The sequence below is a fragment of the Echinops telfairi genome, unplaced genomic scaffold, assembly GCF_000313985.2.
Source record: "Echinops telfairi isolate 266 unplaced genomic scaffold, ASM31398v2 ScPeMD7_11;HRSCAF=52, whole genome shotgun sequence".
NCBI classification, from domain to species: Eukaryota; Metazoa; Chordata; class Mammalia; order Afrosoricida; family Tenrecidae; genus Echinops; species Echinops telfairi.
Window position 1 is genome coordinate 5,120,813 of NW_022103908.1, and position 16,283 is coordinate 5,137,095.

General features: G+C 41.1%; 1 protein-coding gene across 1 annotated transcript in view; it reads left to right on the top strand.

Annotated features, from left to right (window-relative positions):
- Window positions 1–16,283, top strand: part of MYCBP2 (MYC binding protein 2) — a 284,541-nt gene that overhangs the window by 231,099 nt on the left and 37,159 nt on the right. Inside the window, exons 56-62 of the mRNA XM_004711247.4 lie at window positions 4,264–5,907; window positions 7,175–7,344; window positions 8,428–8,672; window positions 10,405–10,572; window positions 11,303–11,460; window positions 12,568–12,767; window positions 13,602–13,754. Coding sequence (XP_004711304.1) covers window positions 4,264–5,907; window positions 7,175–7,344; window positions 8,428–8,672; window positions 10,405–10,572; window positions 11,303–11,460; window positions 12,568–12,767; window positions 13,602–13,754 — 2,738 coding nt within the window. The remainder of the gene's footprint in view (window positions 1–4,263; window positions 5,908–7,174; window positions 7,345–8,427; window positions 8,673–10,404; window positions 10,573–11,302; window positions 11,461–12,567; window positions 12,768–13,601; window positions 13,755–16,283) is intronic.

A 16,283-nucleotide genomic window follows, 5' to 3' on the forward strand; every position in this document is an offset into this window, starting at 1 on the left:
TAGGACATTTTCTGTTTTGAGCAAAAGAGTATATTGTAATGGATTTGATTGTTTTGTTTGCTACCTTGTTTTTAATGTCAATAATACTAAGAGAGTTATCTCTGTGTTAGCAAAATTTGCTTCTGCTCAACAGGTAAAACTAATTTTATTGCTCTGAGTTAAAGTTTTAAATAAAAATAAATACAACTTTAAATAACATTGAGGGTTTTTCCACTTTAAATCAAGATTTGTTTTAGCTTGCTGTTTTTAATTATTCCAAATGTTCCATTAATTATTTGAGCAAGAGATAAATTATTTAATTTTAAATTTTTTGTGTCTTTGCATGATGTAAACTATTAATGTGCCTATCCTTTTGCAGTACCTTGTAAAAATAAGATACTTGCTCCCTTATTTCAAAATGTATTTTAAGTAAAACTGGTATCCAATAATGGTAGCTACAAAACAGACCATGTTTTGTGGTTAGCATTAACGTTTGTCACTGGAGGTGGGCTCAGGAGAAGGCATCCGCCATAAGGGTCACCTTGAGTCATTGCTGAGATACGTACGGGAAAAACCATAGTCATGCATTCATCCAGAAAACAAGGAGGCAATAGGTTGAACTAAATAATATTTATTTACTAATATTTATGAAAAAGTATTATACATCCTTCTAAGTAAATGAACACCCAATTAAAAATAACTTGTGCTGTGTGTGTGTGTATGTGTTTTAAATAAAAAAGAAATTTCTACCTCAGTTTATCAGCCTGTGAGCCTTACCATGTAAGTGATCATTTGGAGCCATCATTATGAATTTAAATTAATGATTTGACCTTGGTTTCTGGTTTTAATTTTAGAGAACTTAAAAAATTTTTAGTTGTTGGAAAATGTAGCAGAATACAATTTTTTAGCCACTCTTAGTCATATGCCATTAGAAATGCTTTGTGCTTGTGTGCTCTGCCAACATTTTTTTTTTTCCATTGAATCTGTGCTGCTTCTTTGCCAATGTTTTCCACTGTAGAATCTCCATCTCGCAACCTTGCTTCTCGTGAGCGCATTTACTCAAATCATGGTGTAGCTGGGCCTGCTTCTGCTCTCTCCTCTCTGTCTCACAAACTCCAGGGTGGGTATGCCTGCACTCATGGATGGTCCTCCTGGTCAGCAGGGGAGCTTTCAGTCACTGTGGGTCATTTTCACTCCATCCCACTTTTTGTATTGAAATTTGGAATGTTGTGTCTTTATAATTTTTGTATCTATTTAGTATTCTAGTATAGCAATCCTAATTTTATATGCATATTTATTGTATATGTAGGTTAAATATTATTCTAATTTTATTGTATCAAACCTGTGTGAGACCTTAAAAATTAAAGTAGGTGTCCACCAGAAGAAATGCCTAATTTGGGGAATTAAATTATTGTGATTCAAATGCAATGATTCGTGTGTAAGGCATGAAGCATAAGAATATATTTTGTTTTATAATATGTAGCAGTTTCTTTTGAAGTTCAATTTTCTGTTTTGTAGTAAAAAAATCATTTCATTCTTTTTGTTTTTGATAAACCCTTTGATAAGTTCAAGTTCTATAATTTGACTTAGTGATCTTGGCACAAAATCCCATATATTAAGGGGAAAAAATACAAAGAAGTTTGGAAGCAATGACTAAAGTAGTACATTCGTTTTTAAAGTAATTACAGATTACCTATTTTTCTTAGAACTGGATAAAAGAGTTTTAAAATTATCCATTGTAAAGTAGACAGTGATACTATATAATATTATACCATCGTAAATGTTGTTTTGTAACCTGATCTGTGTACCATATACTATTGTCTATACCATATAGTATTATGTGTCATATATATGATATATTTTGACATCATATTATAGTATATCATTATCTTAGGGCATTTTGTATATAACCTGATAATTTATAATTTTAGAATGAAAAAATCATGTAGGTCACTTAGTAAATAAATATCTAACATGTTTACTAATGTATTTCAAGAAACTAAATATCTACGCTGTCCTCTATTATTATTTTTTCAGAATACCTTTAAGCTTAGAAAATGTTTTTAGTCTGTTTTTGTCTTATTATTTACACTTACATATTATAAATACATTAAATTAATTGAAGACTGTGAAAATACTATGTCTGTTCTGAATGTTTAATAAATACTTGTGCTTATCAATGCTTCAAGGAAGGAGGCACTCAGTCACTCACTCATTATCATCAAGTCAATTCCGGCTCATGGTGACCCTATAGGACAGGAGAGAACTGCCCATTTGGGTTCCTGAAACTGTAGAAAGCCTCATCTTTTTCCCAAAGAGAAAGATGGTGGTTTTGCCTTTGACTAGTGATGTTCCTCATTATGAGTAAAGGTCAAAGGCCACTTCAAGTTGTGTCCTGCTAGGAGTAGATAGGGCATCAGCATATATTCACAATTCTTTTGCTTGTAACAGGTGTGCAAATAAGACATTAGGAAATATCTGAGACAAGTGGACAGTCTTTGTCCATAATTATAACCTTCATTATAAGGAATCCTAAAACAAACTGGCCTTCTTTATAAATTAAAGAGCAAACCTGTTTCAGTGTCTAAAAAGGGGACCCTTTGGAGACAGGTGCCGGTGATGGAAGATTTGTGTTTTATTTATGTATCTACATCCACCATTGTGAGTACATGGTTCAACCTTTGAATAAGTATGATGGTGAGGACCTTGAAGACGTGTCCAGCTATCAGATCAGAAAAAGCAATGTGCCAGACATGACGCACTAAATTAGTAATAAGGCAAGAACTAGATTGATGTTTGAGTCTTCAAAAATAAGGTATTTGCTTTTTAAAATTTGCTCTGTTATTACTATAGTAATAAAAGGAGATGGGTAGTAGTTTATCTGTATCTTAGCAGTCTGCAAGCACTTCTTTATCAAGACCATAACTTCTGTTTATCTGTGCTCTACCAAAAGAATATTAATATCTAGAATTGTTCTCTGAAACTGGTGGGGGGGGGAGTTTCCATTATTTTTTCCAAATTGAGCCCCAGTCTCATATACCATGTATAGAGGCAGTTCATGTGTGACAAGTGGTGGTCATGGTAGGATGCTACAATACTGCTGAACCGTCAAGCACTATGCTCAGTATAGTATACTTTCATTCATCCCCAAGTGAGATTCATTATTGTCAACACTGGCGTGTTGCAAGTAAAATAAATATCCAGTTTATACGCCTGCGCTTCAAAGCTTGTGCTGGGCCCTGTTGTTGTACGACAGCATTACTCGTTGTGCAGACATCTAACCCACCTTTCTACAACAGCTATTGCTGCTGCCCCTCCATGGCCTTTGGTCTCACAGTTGGAGGGAAAGGCCTCTTTAGAAGTAGAATTGAAAAATGGGAAGCGTGTGGGGAATCTATGTATTCAACAACGCTTGTTCAGCACCTACTATATTTCAGGTGCTCTTCTTGACATTGATGTAATGTCCTGAGGCAGCACTGTGCTGGCCAGATCGACAGAGTGTGATGTCAAGTACGGATGCACACACATGCATGCACATGCACATGAAGCAAAAGGACATGACTTCAGGAGGTAACGGTAATACTGAAGGCTATGACACTTAGTGCGGGAGAAGGCAGCCCGGGTCTGATCCACCAGTGGCACACATAATGACACAGAGTAGCACGGGGAGCCAGTCCACCTGAGTTAGGTGTGATTAAATAATAACTCTGTAGCACTCATATGCTAATCACAAATTCATTAAAAAGGTTGCCTCCTAAGCATTCTAATAACCTAATTGCATTTATTTGTATGCTTGAAAATGATAAAAAGAATAAATTCCGTTTCATAAATCCTCAAAATTTACATTATTTCCCTAAATATGTGAGGTATTTCATTATACTGGAAATGTAGCCCTTCTTAATAGTATAAAATTAGCTTAATTTCTGCTTTCCACACAAAGGCAGTTAAAAGTTTTTTCTCTCTAGGCACTAAGTGAAGCTGTAAATTCTATTTATAGTATAAGAGCTGAGATTGCAATCTTACTGAAAAGTCTTACTGTTGCATATATACTAATTGTTCAGTTTGTTTCTGAATCCACGAGAGTAGTTTCAATGGTAACGGTTGATAGTGATGTACAGAAATGTTATGAGATGTGTTTCTTTTTTCATCCCCTAGTTATTCCTGTGATTTAATCTAGTAATAGAAAATTTTAGCAATTAAAAAAATTTTTTCAATGTTTATTTGTTGAACTATCCCTAAAGTATAGTGTTGCTAACATGTTTCACTATGACGTGGGCTACACAGGTGACCGAGGAAATGTCTCCACGTCTCCAAGACCGGTCTGTACATCAGGAAAAGCGGAACCGTCCTCCAAACACAACAAGTCACTTAAACCAGATGGGCGTGTGAGCCGCACAACCAGTGACCAGAAGAAGCCCCGGGCCACAGAAGGGTTGTCCGCTAGTGAGTCCCTCATGTTGAAATCGGATGCTGCCAAGTTGAGGTCAGACTCTCACAGTAGGTCACTGTCCCCCAACCATAACACCTTGCAGACATTAAAATCGGATGGGAGGATGTCTTGTAGCCTCAGAGCCGAGTCCCCGGGACCGGGTTCTCGGTCGTCATCTCCGAAGCCAAAGACCCTCCCAGCCAACAGGACTAGCCCGTCTGGTGCTAGTTCTCCACGCTCCTCCTCCCCACATGATAAAAATCTACCTCAGAAAACCACTGCTCCCGCGAAGACAAAACTGGATCCTCCTCGGGAACGTTCCAAGTCGGACTCCTACACCCTGGATCCAGATACCCTACGCAAGAAGAAAATGCCCCTGACCGAGCCATTAAGGGGGCGGTCAACGTCGCCCAAGCCGAAATCGGTACCAAAGGATTCTAAAAGTTCCCCTGGATCGGAGAATAGAGCTCCCTCCCCCCACGTGGTGCAGGAAAACCTTCACAGTGAGGTGGTTGAGGTCTGCACGTCAAGCACTTTAAAGACCAATAGCCTCACAGACAGCACCTGCGACGACAGCGGTGAATTTAAGAGTGTGGATGAAGGTTCGAATAAAGTGCACTTCAGCATAGGCAAAGCACCACTGAAAGACGAACAGGAAATGAGAGCTTCGCCCAAAATAAGCCGCAAGTGTGCTAACAGGCACACAAGGCCCAAGAAGGAGAAATCCAACTTCCTTTTCAAAAGCGATGGGTCCAAGCCTTTGGAACCAGCCAAACGAGCCATGTCCCCTTCTGTGGCCGAGTGTGCCCGCGCGGTCTTTGCCTCTTTCCTTTGGCACGAGGGCATCGTCCACGATGCTATGGCCTGCTCCTCCTTCCTCAAATTCAACCCTGAGCTCTCCAAAGAACACGCGCCCGTCAGGAGTAGTTTAAATAGCCAGCAGCCCACAGAGGAAAAGGAAACCAAGTTGAAAAACAGACACTCGTTGGAAATCTCCTCTGCCCTTAACATGTTTAATATCGCACCCCACGGACCAGACATCTCTAAAATGGGCAGCATCAACAAAAACAAGGTCTTGTCCATGCTCAAGGAGCCCCCCCTGCACGAAAAGTGTGAGGATGGAAAATCCGAAGCCACTTTTGAAATGTCCATGCACCACACCATGAAGTCTAAATCGCCTCTCCCCTTAACTCTGCAACATTTAGTGGCCTTCTGGGAAGACATCTCTCTGGCGACCATCAAAGCAGCTTCCCAGAATATGATTTTTCCAAGTCCTGGTTCTTGTGCCGTCCTCAAGAAGAAAGAGTGCGAGAAAGAGAATAAAAAGGCCAAAAAGGAAAAAAAGAAAAAAGAGAAGGCGGAAGTTCGGCCCAGGGGTAATTTGTTCGGTGAAATGGCCCAGCTGGCAGTTGGAGGCCCAGAGAAGGACACCATCTGTGAGCTGTGTGGAGAGTCCCATCCTTACCCGGTGACCTATCACATGAGACAAGCACACCCAGGTGAGCCCGGTGCTGGGAAATAGCTAAGAGTGCCTGCCTCTCTGGTCTTTTTTTAAATAAGTTACGCTTGACTTGAGGTATTGTTCTCTCAAAATATAGGGAATCGGTTGTCCAGAATATCCATATAATGACATTCTAAGGCAATACATGTGTGTGTGTGTGTATACACACATACACACACACACATGTATTGCCTTAGAATGTCATTTTGAAAGTACATTATCAGTGTAGTTTCTGCTAAATATAGGTAAGGAAGTTTAAATGATTAGGTTGGCATTTGTTGCTGTCTCGTTTTAATGTATCACAATTTGAAACGCTTTTAAAATATTCTGTGTATTACTCAGAGAATACCACAGGGGTACAGTTGGAGGAATTGGGGAGGGGTGGTCTTCAACAAGTTTGTTGAGAAATGGAATTAAAAGTTAATGAAATTTCCCCGCAAACTTTTTTAATCCCCCTGGATATTAAGATGTCTCACAAAATAGAAATAATGAAATGCATATACTCATATGACAGATCTCAGTAACGGAGCCTTGGTGACGTAGTGGTTATACGTTGGACTGCAATCCGAAAGGTCAGCAGTTTGAAACCACCAGCCACTCCTTGCAAGAGAGATGGAGCTTTCTGTGTCCATACAGAGTTGCAGTCTCGGAAACCCACAGGGACAGTCTCCCTGCCCTGTAGAGTCGCCTAGTCAGTATTGATGGGAGTGAAGTTTGGTTTTGATTTGGTGATTTCAATGTTTTTCCTGTTCCAAGTTACCAACCAAATCAGACAGTATTGATTTCTTTCGGTATTTTCTTAAGAAAATGATACCTTTTGTTTTATCAAAAGACTGCGTCTTGGATAACTATTAAGAATTCAATAGCAACTCAATATGTGGATTAGCGTTTTTAAATGTATGAGTTTTGTACAATGTTTTCACTTTCTACATATAATACCTGAAGTCTTTTAGAAATATACGTATTTCTTAAATGATAAACTTCTTCACAGAAGATTTCTAATAGTTTTTATTGTTGCTCGTTTCAATTGTATTGCTATACTTAGATAAATAAAAATGTGTCCACATTCTGTCATTTTTGTCTTGCTTTGCTAAGTCTAGGAATAGACTACACTAATATTTTGGACACCCTTTAATTGAATACTTTTATAGTCAAGCGTGCTAGTTTTCTAAGAGAGGGGGAAAAAAATCTAATCTGTCATGAATGTGTGAATAGGAGGATGGCCCTGTCCACGGCACTAAAGATTTATTTTGCAATTGCTCCAGGTTGTGGCCGGTATGCTGGTGGACAAGGTTACAATAGCATTGGACATTTTTGTGGAGGCTGGGCAGGCAACTGTGGTGATGGTGGCCTAGGAGGAAGCACTTGGTATCTGGTATGTGACCGCTGTAGAGAAAAGTACCTCCGTGAAAAGCAGGCTGCTGCAAGGGAGAAGGTATTTTCACTCTGTTCTGGGCTTGTGTTGTTCATGATATGGATAAGCCTCGTAAAAATAAAAATGCCTTTGTGATCATATCATTACATCAGAGAAACTCTACATAAAGATACGCTTATATAGTAGAAATAAAGTTAAAATAGGGTACTTTTGCTGGGTCAGCTCCTTTCATTACAAAAATAAACTATAGTTTGGGAGAAGATAAGACCACTCACCTGTGGTCCACATTGACTCGAGAGAGCAGAGTGAGGCTTCAAAAAGCTCCTGGGAAAATTCCATGATCTCTTCATTCCATTTTTCCACAGTGTTTCTAAAGCGTCCTGCCATTTGTTGTGTAGTTCTTTATTAATTGTCCACCCGCTACATACACATGTCTCTTCCTCTTTACCTTTCTCTCTCTCTCAACTCCTCTTCTTCTTTTTTGCCTCTCCTTTATTTTAATCGCTAATTCTATTGGAGGACTAGCGGCAGTGCAGCATCATTCACGCTAGTGGCAATCCCAGTGGGGGAAAAAAATCTCTGAAATCGTGGTTGTGTTGGGCCGCTAAGCCATGGGAGAAAGATGCAGCTCTCTGCTCCCATAAAGCCTTTCCGTCTCAGAAACCCAGAGGGGCCCATTCATTCTTCCGGTCCTGTAGCATTGCTATGAGTTGGAATCAGCTCAATGGCAGTGAGTTTGGTTTGGTTTGGAAAACATAGCCTGTACTAGACTATGTACCCATATATACGTATATGTGTGTGTGTGTGTGTATTTTAGGCAGAGAAAAGCAATACAGTTGGTATTCAATATAAAGTCATTTCTGTCAGAGAAGCCTGAAGTGCATGTTGTTTTTGGCTACCACTGGCATTATTTTAAAATAGTTCTACTAATTTAAATAATTATATTGAGCATCTCTTCCCTTTTGTATTTTCCCCTCCCAGTCTGTCATTCTTGTGCTACCTGTAGCTTGGAAACTAGTCGCATACTGTTACTACTGATGTTAAATCATTACTACCAGAAATCCAAAACACTTAGCTTAAGAACTGACAATTGTCAATGAAAGTCAGGCAGGTTTACTACAAACTGGCATTTGACTTTGCCAGGTCAAGCCATCCAGGAGAAAGCCAATGCAAGTCAAGACTCCCCGGGCCCTGCCCACGATGGAAGCGCACCAGGTGATTAAAGCCAATGCGCTCTTCCTGCTGTCGCTGAGCAGTGCCGCGGAGCCGAGCATCCTGTGCTACCACCCCGCGAAACCCTTCCAGTCACAGCTGCCCAGCGTGAAAGAGGGCATCTCTGAGGATCTGCCCGTGAAGATGCCTTGTCTTTACCTGCAGACACTAGCTAGGTAATGGATGGTTTTCGTCTTGTTTTTTTTTTCAAAAGTACCTTTGAGTTAAAGGTTGTTGATGAGCCAATACCCAGGGGCCTTGGTGGCACTGCCAGGTAAGCAGTGGACTGTTAACCACAGCATTCACCAGACCACTGGCTGCCCCAAGGGAGAAGGGTAAGGCTGTCTGCTCCTGGAGGGATTGGCAGCCGCGGAAGCCCTGTATAGGTTGCTGTGACTTGGCGTCAATTCGGTGGCATTGGGTTGGGTTTGGTTTGGCGGGTGGAGTAGTTGGTATTTGCTCGTAACACACACACTGTTTAAGAAATCATGTATAACAAAGGTGCTTCCAGGAATTGATTTTCTGAGTTGCCTTGTCTACCACTTGATCTTTATGGAAGTTAAAAACTACATAAATACTTTGTCCATTATATTATTATTATTATTATTAAAGCAAACTATGTCTTAGAAAGGAGGGCTTTCCCTATCTTTTACTTTTGGGTAGGCTAACTCTAGTCTATTATTAATAGTAAGAAATGCCAAAGCTGAAAGATGCTGACATGTTTCTTAGCTAGAAATCTTTCATTGGTGAGAGTGTTCCTTCTGTTACGATCTAATGAACATGAAAACTGGGTACCAGCATGGTGGTAGACCCGGACGCTATCAAGGTGAGCATAAAGAAAGCCCTACTAACATTCTGACAGGAAGTGAAAGAAACATTAAAAATATTGTGTGAAGAGTCGATCAGTAGAAGTATGTGTAAACTCACTAGAACAAAGCCCATTGCCGACAGGTCGGTTCCGCCTCACAGTGAAGCCCTGTGTGCATGTCGGGTGCTAGTCAAGCACAGTTAGCAGGGCGCACCTCAATCTTCCAAGGGAACCAGGGGATCTGACACTAAGGCAGAGTTTTGAAGGGTAAATAGAAGTCTGTCAGGCAGATGCTGGATTCCTAACAGAGTAAGCCATATGTATGAAGACAAAATTAAAATAACATTATGCATGAGAGGAATTACAGGCTTGTCAGAGCATCGATTGCTGTGAAAAAATGTGTGAGATACAGCTAGAAATGGTTTCCCAGACCAGGTAATGGGTTCCCTAACGCCCCTGCCACGGTTGGGTTATATCCCCTTCCAGGCAAAACCATGAAGAATCTTAAGCAGAGAAATGCATGAACTGCTTTGCAATTACAAGGCCTCTCTGCTACTCATCCGGAAATAAAGTTTTAGCTTTATTGAACCACTTGAAGAGGTAATCTGAGAAAAAAACAAATTATGAAACATTGGAAAAAAAACACGGAGTGCCTGTATTTCATTCCAGGTCACACATGGTGAGAACCTAAGGCAGTTGCGATGGGCACGGAGAGGAGAGGTACAGTTGTGAGAGGGAGGAAGCCCAGTGTTCACAGCCTTGGGTGACTCCGGCATTGGGAGATTTCCTTTGGTCCAAGCACTCAGTTAATTCCTGGGATCACTCACAAAAATACTGGGAGATGGATCCCTTCAGAGAATGCCAGAAAAGGAGCCATGTTCAGATTAGGGGTAGTGTGATTAATATCCGGAACATCTATGTATGTGTGAAACTGTCTGCCTTTTATTTCGATGTGCATACCTCTGAGGTCATTTAATATTTCACCTGTTGTTAATCTTTAGCTACAGATTGACAAGCACTGGTTTTTATGAAAGCGATTTGGAAATGGAAAGGCTCTGTACTGGCATCATTGTTCAATGACTGGATTTGACTTAATGCAGGCATCATCATGAAAATTTTGTGGGCTATCAAGATGACAACCTATTCCAGGATGAGATGCGGTATCTTCGTTCCACGTCCGTCCCTGCCCCGTACATCTCGGTGACTCCTGATGCCAGCCCGAATGTGTTTGAGGAGCCAGAGAGCAATCTGAAGTCTATGCCTCCGAGGTATGGCCGTCCTTCCCTCTCCGTGTGGTGAAAGACAGACTTGCTCCCAAAGGGAGAGAAGGCCTCCTCGGCCTCTTGTGGAGCAGCTGTGGTTAGAGCCCACGTCATAACCCACGATTGCCACGGAGGCTTTGACAGAGACTCCAGGCAGTTCCATTGGTTAGTGTGCTGACCACCAACTGAAAGGTGGCCAGTTCAAGGCTACCAGAGAGGCTCCTTCAAAGAAAGTCATTGCGATGTACTTCCCTAAAGTCAGTCCTTGGAAACCCTGGTACACGTGGGGCCATCGTGAGCCGGAATTGGTGTGTCATTAGTTGTTGGGGTTTTTTGTTTGTTTTGATATGTGTGTGTGTGTTCTTTTTTTATGGACCTATGTATTTTCTTTCCCTTCCATACACATATAAATAGCTAGGCTCCCAGTTTCCCCTACCCCCGTGTGCCTTTTATTCTAAGAGGAGCTGAGAACATTGTGATATGTTTCCTTTCTTTTTCATTTTAAAAATAAATTATACTTAAGAAAAATTTTGAGAGAGTCTGACATCAGTCAAAATGATGCTTCATTTTAAAAGATCAAATTCTGATTGAAGGAGAGATTATCAAGTTGATCTGTGCTTGTGTTTTTCCACTTGACACCTAGATTTACATATGTGACTGTACAATTATCAAATATAGAGCACCTGTCACCTTTTGTGTTTTTCCTCCCAATCTGTCATTCTTGTGCTACTCATAGCCTGGAAACGAGTCCCATAACTGACACTGATCTGGCAAAAAGGACTGTCTTCCAAAGGTCATACTCGGTCGTTGCTTCTGAGTACGATAAACAGCACTCCATTCTACCTGCCCGAGTTAAAGCCATTCCCCGGAGAAGAGTTAACAGTGGAGACACTGGTGAGTACAAAAGTGAAATAGGTGACTGAATGATTCAACCACTAAAATTTTTTAAAAGGAAATTAAAAATTGTTACATGTAGAGGTTATTTTGTTGTTGTTTTTCCCGTCTAATATCTGAAGGGTAAGAAGTAGATTACTTTTTAAACTGTGTGCGGCATTCTTCCTGGTGTGACACCTCCACAATGTGCCTTTCAGAATCTTACATTAGTGATTCAGCAAGGATAACTTGGCCTTTAAAACCTCCCGTTAGACATCTGGCGTTACCCCTTCTGCAAAGTGTCCGTGAACCCGCATTTGCAGTGATTCACAGTCTCAATGATCCTCCTCCCTACCCCATAGAATCCTGTAACTGGAATCTACTGCCATTCAGAAAAGATAAAACTGAAAAGAAAAAAAAAGAAGAAGAAAAGATAAAACTTTGGGGGAGACAAGTAGCTCTTAAGCAGTAAAATGGTAGGTAATCAGAACCAGTTGATTTCTGTAGCTCCCAGGTGGGGCTGAGGAATTCTACCTCAGAAATAAAGACACCCAAGTTAAAGAGCATATCAGGAGGGTGAATCCCCACAGTCCAGGCACTAAGATGCTAGTCTTTGGCCTAAGAATGAAGGGAGGACACTCTGCACTTCTGCAGATCTCCAGTTGAGTTGTAATGTAGCATCCTCCCACAGGTGATAGGATCGGCTAAGAAGCATCGAGGAGCTTCTGCAGGAGAGCTCTACAGAAAATGCTGGGTAGCAGATGTAGAGTACCTTGAAGGAGAAAACAAATCACTTTCAGAGTGGCTTAGAAAACAGGAACTTTAGATTCAGTCCCACATTATAAATGCCCCTATAGATCTTGATGCCTGTATGATTCTCAAAAATTAAGACATTTAATCTTTCTTAACTTCACCCAATTCTTCCATAAAATGTGAAATAATTATGATTTGTCTCAAATGTGAAAAGAGGTGGAGCGGTGATTTTTTAAGTGAATAAGCTCAATACTATTATTTTATTAATATCCAAATACATTTACAAAATGTTTAAGGTTTGGTTCTATATCATCCTAAGTGAATTAATCTAGTACACTCTTTCTGCAAGTTAACGATTTTCTTTCTTTTGAATAGAAGTTGGTTCTTCTCTCTTGCGACATCCATCTCCTGAGCTCTCCCGACTGATCTCAGCCCACAGCTCTCTGTCCAAAGGAGAGCGGAACTTCCAGTGGCCAGTTTTAGCTTTCGTTATACAGCATCATGATCTAGAAGGCCTTGAAATAGCCATGAAACAGGCCTTACGTAAATCTGCTTGTCGAGTTTTTGCTATGGAGGTATGTGTACATGACCAGAGTTGTTAATTCACTGAGTAATCCAAATATGTAATGATTTTATTCAATGATCCCTCTCTCCTACCAAGCAAAAACGGTGACACATTGAGAGCCGTTGACCAGCGGCAAACACTGAGGGTTCACATAATAATGTCAAAGTTAAACTAAGTTTATGAACACAAGCAAATTTAGAATTCTTTACTGAAGCACCGCGATGCAGTCTATTTTTGTATGGCCCTATCATTTGAACTCGGAGCTCTCTGCACTCAGAAGGTGCATTAGTTGGGCGCTGGGCACGTAGGACTCTCAAGTTATGAGCAGACCAGTAATAGTTTGTGCCTGGAGCCTCCAGTCTCCGGGGATGGCTGCACAGTACATGCTTCACATTAATAAATCTCTCTTCGTAGTTATGTGTGAGGTAAGCAACTTGTCATTTTGCTGATAGGAATAATATAAATATTTTTAAGTCCAGGTTTGCTTATGTCGAGCTTTAAAAGTATTCTTTGTTGTTGCTAAATGCAAACTGGCAGAAAGATGTGTACTTGAGTAAATAAAATCCCAGACATTTCTCCATAAAGAGTGGGTTTGAAAGAGATCATTTTGTCATCATGTCCTAAGTCTTCTTTTTTCCTATTACCAAAGATGAGAATTAGTGACTGTCTCAAATTTACCGTGCTTTTCACTGAAATAAGGTCAAATTTCCCTAGTATCTTTCCTTAAAACACTTAATCCATGGATTAGCATTGTTTCTGAGTAAGGGTAAGAGAAGCCCTATGTTTTTCAGTCCTGTGTTGCATTCTCTTCTTATCATGAACTCCTCACTCATCACTTACACAGGCTTTCAACTGGCTTCTGTGTAATGTCATCCAAACAACGTCTCTCCATGACATTCTGTGGCATTTTGTGGCTTCACTGACCCCTGCTCCGGTGGAACCAGAGGAAGAAGAAGATGAGGAAAATAAAGCGAACAAAGAAAGCACCACGGAACAGGTGAGGTCTTTTTGTTGTTTGCTGAAGGTGTCCATGTCTCTGCTGACATGTAGTTCCAGCGTCAGATAGCACATCGATCTGTGAGCTTGTTCACGGGTTATAGAACCCGGATGCAAAATAGAATTGGAATGCTGTGGACAAAGAATTCATTCTGTTTAATGTAAGATTTATGTATGATAGAGATGCTGCCCATCAAATCAGATTTTTTTGTTAAAAGTCCATTATCATGGAGCAAACGTATGACAGATAAGTTACGATGTGATTATATATATATTTAATCATTTTATTGGGGGCTCATACAACTTTTATCACAATCTATACATATATCGATTGTGTCAAGCACATTTGTCCATTCGTTGCCCTCATTCTCAAAATATTTGCTCTCCACTTAAGCCCTTGGTATCAGCTCCTCAATTGCATATGTATTTTATCACACACACACACACACACACACACACACACACACACACACACACACACACACACAGCAGCAGCTTGCTGATGAGCAAAATGCTCCTTAAAGCTATGAAGAAACAGGTGGTATCAGAATTAGCTGCCCCAGTAAGCAACTGCTCATAGGCTGTGTAAGGCTGTGTTCCTTGAGAGAAGTAAAGGGACTTTAGAAAGTAAATTTCATAATCTGGGGAAAAGAGTCCGAGCCAAGAGACTTAGTCTTGTTCGGCAGAGAAATACGGATCCAGGTCTGGAACTGCTAACTTAGCTCAGGTTTGGGAAGCAGGAAATTAAAAGAATGAAGCTACTGAGAAAAGAGTCCACAAATTTTGCATAAAAATTCTCTTTAGGTTCTAAAACCAAACCAAAACTCACTGCCATCAAGTTGATGCCAAGTCATAGCGACCCTATAGGACAGGGTGGAACTGCCCGTGTGTTTTGGAGGCTGTAACTCTTTGTGGGAATAGAAAGCCTTTCCTTCTCCTATGGAGCAGCTAATGGTTTAAAACTGCTGACCCTGCAATTACCAGCCCAACATGTAACCAAGATACCACCAGAGCTCCTAAACTGCATGCTGTTGTATGTAGATGACCTCCAGTAGCTTTCAACTCTTAGCCAAGCCCAGCTGACCGACCAGAACTAACCATAGACTGTTCTAAGCTGTGGCCCTTCCTGGAGCTCGTCACCAGTGGAGCAGCTGTGTGGGTTAGAGCAGCCAGCATCCAGTTAGCAGCTGAGCACTTAACCATATACAAGGTGGGGGCTGGGCCACCTGCTGCCGAACCGATCATTGCAAGCAAAAGACTGCACAGATTCTTACCTTCAGAGCTGAGGAAACACTCAACGTCTGCTGCTGCCAAAATACAGAGTGGTGAGCACATCTGGGATGCAGGCGAGACTCTGCAGGCCTAAGGAGGAGGACCACACGGGAGTGTAAGGAAAAAAAACAAACCATCGAGTGGATCCCGGCTCCCAGTATAAGGTTCCAAGGCTTTGTCGATCTTTACAAGAGCACACAGCCCTATCATTCTGCTAAGGAGCAGCTAGGGGGTTTGAACCACTAGCCTTGTGGTTAGCAGACCAACAGTTCCCGGATGGTGCCTCCAGGGCACATTGGGAGTAAGGCAAAAACAAAACTTCTTGACAGAATGTCCTATAAGGGCAAGCCTCCATCTTCGTTAGAAGAGATAAGGGAGAACTCTACACTTGTTTTTACCAGTGGAGGTACATACAAGAAGACAGAAACTGAAGGTGTAAGTTCTAGAGGAGAGAAACATACTTCTGTGCTATGGAGAAGTAACTTAAAATGATTCCTTCCCTTTCGATTTTTCTTATAATATATGCAGGGAGCTCTGGTGTCACAGTGGCTTCCTCAAGGGCAGTAGTTCAATGCCACCAGCTGCTCCTCAGGGGAAAGAAGAGGCTGTCTGTTCCAGTAGGAAGTTAGTCTTGGAAACCCACGGGGGGCAGCCCTACTCTGTCCTGTAGGGTTATTGGAATCAACTCGATGGCAATGAGTTGAGTTGATCATATATAAATATGTGTGATATGACAAATGCATGAGTTGATTCCTTACACACTTTATTTACATAACGAAAAGACTGAAAAGAGCCTTCATGATTATACTGAATGAGACCGGGGAAATACAGTCTGTTTCCTTTCATTGGACTCATGCTCAGGAGGGAAAACGTTATGTTACATAAACATCTCGATAAGGGGTTATCTCTGAGATACACTGCCAATTGCAGCAGAGGAAAGGACAAACCGTTGTGCTTGTGTGATTGCCTCATATTTATGGATCACTTAAACACTGTACGACACCAGTCAATAATGTACTTTAGATGATCTCTGGTCTGCATTTGAATCAGAGAGAGAGAGTGCTTTCGACAAGATGCCGTACTTTGAATACATGCCGCAAGATAGATTTCTCCGGTCAATGGGGGATGACTCCCTAAACCTGAAAGCACCGCTAGCAGAAATGGAGGGTGTGAGATCTAGAAATGTCAAACATCTGATCATCTGATTGTGTTTAAGGAAAAGCCCTCCCCCACCCCCGTAAATTGATTGAAAAGGCCT